The following is a 6,096-nucleotide window of genomic DNA, read 5'->3' as shown; positions in this document are numbered from 1 at the left end:
AAAAACAACACAGCTTTGTCCTGGTTCAATCATTCTGAGTTAAGTCTGCTTTTAAAAATAAAAACACAGACAAGTCTACTGAGAACAGTGCAAAACAATCCCCCGAACCGCCCCCACCCCAATCCGTTGTAAGAAACCAATTCCAAATAAAAGAAGAACCATCTAAATAGTAAAGTGCATGTTCTGAGAAAAAGCCCCTCTGGATGTAGTTTTATAAACTGAGCAGGCAGTTCCACACTGAAAACAAACGCCTCTTTAAAAAAAAGAAGAAGAAGAAGAACTGGGACATAACGGAGTGCGTACGCACTGCTTCAGTCGTGGTTTGGACATTCATATGACGTTACTGTACAGACAAACCTGAACTCCAGTTCACATCCAGTGGTTTCAGTTGCAGACATGTTCAATCACTCGGATCGCACGCTCACCATGCAGACGTTAGCGGTTGTACAGTAGCTCCGGTTCGCCTGCACCACATTCACACTCATCATGCAGCCTCAGTCACACACGTGCAGCTCCAGTCGCGTCCGTTCCAGTCCATTGCACTGAGGTTTCACATGGTATTGTATAGCACAGTGGAGGCTCGCTGCTTTTTCTCAGCGGACGCTTTGCGGGAGCGTCTTGTTGAGTGTCCCCGCCCCTGCTGACGGGATGAGGACGCTCCGCCGCCGCCATCGTCCGGCTCCTCTCTTCTGCACGTGTCCTCTTTTGGACAACTGTGGCCGAGGGAGGCGCCGTCACCCGGCAAGTCCGTCTTTTTGACACAGCTGTTCAGAGCCAACACTTTCTGCTTCTTCCAGATGTCGTCTGGGTGAGACGGGTACGGGGAGAAAGAGTCCTGGGACTGTGACGATGACGACAGTGAGGATTTCCGATTGTGAGGCCTCATGTCCAGGTCACTGAGGTCATTGGCCGACAGTTCCAGACAGTCCAGTTTGGCTAAAGAGGCGGATCTCTTCATTAAAGACGGCGGTGTGAGGCCTGCTTGGCGTATCCGAGCCTCGAGCTCCATGGCTCTGTGCCACCCTGTCTGCTCCAGGACGCCCCTCCCCTCTTGTCTCCCTCGGAACTGCTGCCCTACTTCCAGTCCCGGAGGGGTCGGTTCGCAACTTTCCCCTCTACACTGTCCTGGTTCTGTGTCCATAGCGTCTCTGAGCCCGGGAGGCTGCCCCAGATCTGGCACCGGGCTGTCGGCCGCCTCCAGGCTGACGCCTTCATGAAGGAAAGCCTGCAGCTCTCGGAGGGTCTGCTGGATCTGCTCGAGCTCCTGGCTGCCGCGAGCCAGCCTGACCCGGGCGTCGCACCCGGGGCTGCAGCTCTCCGACCGGCCCTGAGAACCGGCGTGCGGCCTGTCGTCTGCGTCCGACTCCTGCAGCGTCACTCCGTCCACAGTCATCCGGCTCGGGGTCTGGCGCTGCAGGTTTTGGCTTTGGGGCTGGGCTGAGGTATCTGGAGGTAACGCCACTGACTGACCGGTCGGGGCCAGAAGTGGCGTTTTCATATGGCTACTGGGTAATGGAAGCACAGTGACGGGCGCGGCGGCACAGGCTTGGCTAATGCTGGATTTGGGGCGGTCAGGGAGGTGATCTGTGCCTGAGGGGTCCGGTCTTTGAGGCTCTGACCGGGACCCTGTCTGCTTCTCTTTGGATTTGGGATGAACCGACACGCCCTCCTTCTCTCCCTGAGTGATGCCTTGCTCTATGGCGGGCTGGGCGGGGCGGAGGGGCGGGTGTTCGGCGGCGTTCGGGGAGCACGGGGACAGTCTGGAGGGAGGGTGCTCGGTGCTGGGGGAGTGCAGAGGGGACCGCTGGGATGCGCTCATCTCCAGCTCCTGCTTCAGCTTCTGCTCCAGCTGCTCGGTGGCCCGCCGCACCGAGCCCGCCGGCCAATCGCGTGGCAGCGTGGCGGAGGGCGACGGAGGCTGGGCGGGAGCGGCTGGAGAGCCGTGCGGCAGTTCAGACGAGTCCGTTTCCTCTGGATGTTGTAGTTGGACGAGCTGAAGGCTGTGAGAGGACGGAGACGGAGAGGGAGAGGGGGAGGATGGAGTCGGGGGGTGCCATATTGCCTCGATTTCCGTGACGATGTGGCGGACCGATACTCCGTTGTCATGGTGAGACGGGTCAGCGCCGTCTTCAGACTGCGGCAACGCCTGAAAGACCGAGACAGAGACAAACCTTCGTCATGCTGAGGCGAGGCAGTGACAGGTTTAATACAGACGAATGCACAGTGAGAATTATTTCTCTTGTGTCCCAGCAGGTGTCACTGTGATGAACTGATTCTTCACTACCTTGAAGTTCTAACAGGCTTAAAAAGCAGGAAACAAAAGAATATTCAAAATAGACGAAAGAAAAAAACAACATAATATAAAACACCTCCAAAATGCAGAGGCAACTCCTTCACAATTCATTTAGTGCAATCTTAATTATTAAACAACTGGGAGATATTCTTCAGCAATATTTACAAACCACTAAACGCTCCAACTCATTTTTTGTTAACAGGTTGCAGCTTCTCCTCTCAGATCTTATTTAGTGAAACCGCTCTTTATTATTCTGAAGTTATGAATCTTCACTTATCTTTATTATATATTTCAGACAGGAGAAAATATAAGATTGCAATCAATCCCTTTAAAAAGAGATGAAGATTTTTTTTCATTAAAGTCATTTTTAAAGTGCTTTGAAATCCTTCAGATAAACGACATCAATTTTAAATCATCTCTTTGATTAAGCTTTATGAGCACAGTGAGAAAGAGCGATCTCCCTGACATCAGGAATAAAGAGTTAAGGTTTCATCTGTTTGCTGTAATTTGAAGTGTTTCGTACTTTCTCCTGTGGTCCTGAAACACGAGCGTCATTCACGCCGACAGAACTTCAAACAGATAAAAGCGACGTCTGATACGGACTCTGCTTTCATTTGAAGTTCGGGGATAATTACACTGGAGGTGAAGAGCAGAGCGAGCTTTTACCTGACTCATCCCGTCTGCTTGATCCTCCTCCTCGCCGGCCTCGGCTTCTCTCTCGGCGGACGGGGGCGTCCGTTGTGGCGCCTGCTCTGACGGCGTCCGCGTCGGGCCGTCCTGGGCCAGGCCCAGAAACTTCTCCCGGGCGCTGAAGAAGTCGATGCTGTCGGCGCTGTGGGTGGACGACCCGTCGGCCTCGCCGCGGCCGTCCGAGGCAGCGCCCGTCGGTAGCTCGCTGGGGTTGTTGTTGTCGTCGCTGGGGGCGAGAGGAAAGACCAGCGGAGGAGGGGTGGGCGTGGCGGGGCTGAGGGGACTGGGTTTGGCGCCGGTGAGCTCCGATAACGAGTGGCTTATGAGATCCGAGTCGCTGGACCCCAGAGTGAGGGGGGAGGGCTCTTGGGAGCTGCTTCGCTTGGCCGAGTCGAGGGACAGCTCCTCCGGTTTGTACTCGTGCGTCGGGATGCAGAGCTGCGTGGGCGGAGTCCTGCGGGCGCGCCGCAGCTCGGGGGTCGGGGGGAGGATGTGGAGCGACGGGGGCGGGTGCGGCAGCGCCACGGGGACGGTGACGGCCACGCTGGCCGCGTTGTCCAGCCGCTCCTCTGGGACCACGGTGGCTGCTCGGGGTCTGAGGAGCGGGACCGGGACGGGCTCCCCGCGCTGCGACCCGACCTCCTGCTGGACCGCCGAGTCGCCCACGCCGTTGGACAGCGTGTGCGGGTCGGAGGCGTGCGACACGTTTGGCTTGGCCGAGTCCTCGTGCGACGCCCCGAGCGCCTGCAGCACGGCCACGCCCAGGAAGTGATGTAAGGAGGGCGAGGAGGGGGTGTTGTTGTTGTTGTGCGAGTCGGAGCGTCCCAGGGAGGGAGACGAGGGCTTGCACATCAACTCGGGCCGTTCTGAGAGGTCGCTGTCCGAGTGGGAGCGCCACAGCTTATTGTGTCTTTGCTTGCTAAGGGAAAAAAAAAATAAAATAAAATCAAGAGTTTTTTTTAAGCTGATAAATTCCCCTTAAAGCTTCTCCCCCTCTGCGGAAACTCGAGAGCGCACCTTGCCAGCAGGATTCCTTGATACTCCTCCAGCTGCTTCATGAAGGAAGGGTTCGGCTTGGTGACGGCGCGTTTGTCTTTCACGTAGTCGAAGGCGGTGTCCAGGTCCCAGCCGTATTCCTTCATGGCGTAGGCGATCACTGTGGAGGCCGAGCGGCTCACGCCCATCTTACAGTGAACCAGACACTTGGCGCCGGCTTTCCTAAAGACGGCAGGGAGGGAAGGAGGCTGCGTTGTAGTGAGAGACATGACTGAGGGATCAGAAGAACCTGAGGTCTACGGATCCTACTTGGCTTTGGTGATGAACTTGTAGGTGTCGTTCCAGTACTCCAGCAGGTTGGTGGCCTCCTCGTCGTACACTCGGATGTTGTGGTACTCAAACATGCCGGGGAAAAAGTTGTCGATCTCCCTGGTCACGTTCAGGATGTAGCGCACTCTGTGTGAAACAACAACATTCAGGCTGACTCCTGTTACACAACGGAAAGCATAAAGGCCGTTTCTCAAACCGTTTTATTGTAGCTGGACGCAAAATACAAAATGGAGCTTTTAAAACTGTGCATTCACACTTTATAGAGTTATTAAATGTGAGCAGTAATAAACGTGTGGCAGCAATTCAGACTTTATCCACGTAGTACGTTCACATTACGATTTTACGACACCTGGCATTGGTTTGTCACATGGCTTCGCTAGAGAACCAGTTTGGATGGCTTTCATAACAGGATTTTTATTTTTTTTCTCTTACTTTCCCACAGTAAAGAGTCTGTTTTATGTGCATAACTGCAGTCATTATTGTCCCGGGCTTTGAACAGCGACCTACACTCACTCTGTCCCTGAATGCAGCCCAGTTGAGCTGCGGCTGCTGTAACCATGTTAAATGTGCGAATCACGCTCCTGAAGACACAGCCTCTCAACACAGAAACCCATTTTTCTCTTAATCTAATGACGGAGACCTAAACGGAGGGGAACTTCATGTGAGACTTGTGTATGCTCTTCCAAACATGTTTTGTTTGCAGAACACTGCAGCTGTTATTCATTAAACAAGTGCTGTGGCCAGTAGGAATCAGGGTTGTTGCTTTTTTTTTTGAAGTAGCTGTTGTTTAAAGACTTTCAATGCAGCGTTGAACAATGATGGAAGTTTCAATGACTGAATTCCGATCAGTATGCTCTGGATTCATCTGCATACGTAGTTTAATTCAATTAATAGCTTTACAAATAAAACATGATTGCATATTGCAGATTTTAGTTTTGAAACTTCAGATGGAATAAATCTAAACATGATCACATGCTATATAACTGTACCTGGCTTCTTTCTGTTCAGTTAATTACAAGGAGATAATGTGACTCCGGTGGAAGAACGGGTTTGATTTAATGGAGAAGCTGACGAGTCCATCTCCGTTTCTACCTGCTTGAAGGCTCAAGTCTTTGAGTGAAGCTGTGTCTTGTGTGAAGTGGATTCCAGCTACTGAAGGAGTGAAATTCCGCTGACGGATTGGACTCCTTTCCCAATGTATTTAATCCATACAGCATGATCTCTTCATTTATTAAAATTCAGACAGTGATACCACCGAGGGCATCTTCGGGTTAGTGTGGTTGGTATGGTGCATGGATTAGCTTGATTAGAGGAATGATTGATCTCTTACCCACTATTCTGCAGCTCTTCTAGATTGGAAGCGTTCCATTCAGAGCCCTGGAAAGAACATGAATTCAGTCAGACACACGTCTTCGAGAAAAAGAAAAACTCATGTCTTACCAGATAGACGTGTTCAAAGATTTCTGTAGGGCTGTCCATCTGTCCCAGGATGACAATCATCTCATTGTCTATGAACTCTTTAAACTCCCTTAAATTACACACCATCTGCATCTCCAGCTCTGTCCGAATCTTTAAAAGAAAAAAAACCAAAGTAAAATAGTTGAGATGGGTGCCGATTTACTGCAATCTAAAGATTTGAGACGATATTAAAGAGAAGCGACGAGATGACATTCTGACTGCTTCCTTACCTCCTTGCAGGTGACGTTCTCCAGGTCTTTCTGCATCATTATCTCTCTCAGACGCATTTTGATCAGCCTTTCTGTGCGCTCCCGTTCCGTGGGCCTGTT

General features: G+C 52.0%; 1 protein-coding gene across 2 annotated transcripts in view; it reads right to left on the bottom strand.

Annotated features, from left to right (window-relative positions):
• The window catches only part of ssh2a (slingshot protein phosphatase 2a), a 28,552-nt gene continuing 22,456 nt past the window's right edge, over positions 1-6,096 (bottom strand). For both annotated transcript variants that reach the window (XM_030108625.1, XM_030108624.1), the window contains 7 exons: positions 5,998-6,091; positions 5,750-5,878; positions 5,640-5,686; positions 4,289-4,435; positions 4,001-4,201; positions 2,960-3,902; positions 1-2,146 (listed from right to left, as the gene is read on the bottom strand). In XM_030108625.1, coding sequence (XP_029964485.1) covers positions 551-2,146; positions 2,960-3,902; positions 4,001-4,201; positions 4,289-4,435; positions 5,640-5,686; positions 5,750-5,878; positions 5,998-6,091 — 3,157 coding nt within the window. In that variant the 3' untranslated portion in view covers positions 1-550. The remainder of the gene's footprint in view (positions 2,147-2,959; positions 3,903-4,000; positions 4,202-4,288; positions 4,436-5,639; positions 5,687-5,749; positions 5,879-5,997; positions 6,092-6,096) is intronic.

This window comes from Salarias fasciatus, chromosome 14 (genome assembly GCF_902148845.1).
Source record: "Salarias fasciatus chromosome 14, fSalaFa1.1, whole genome shotgun sequence".
NCBI classification, from domain to species: domain Eukaryota; kingdom Metazoa; phylum Chordata; class Actinopteri; order Blenniiformes; family Blenniidae; genus Salarias; species Salarias fasciatus.
This window is presented reverse-complemented; position numbering and strand designations above follow the sequence as displayed.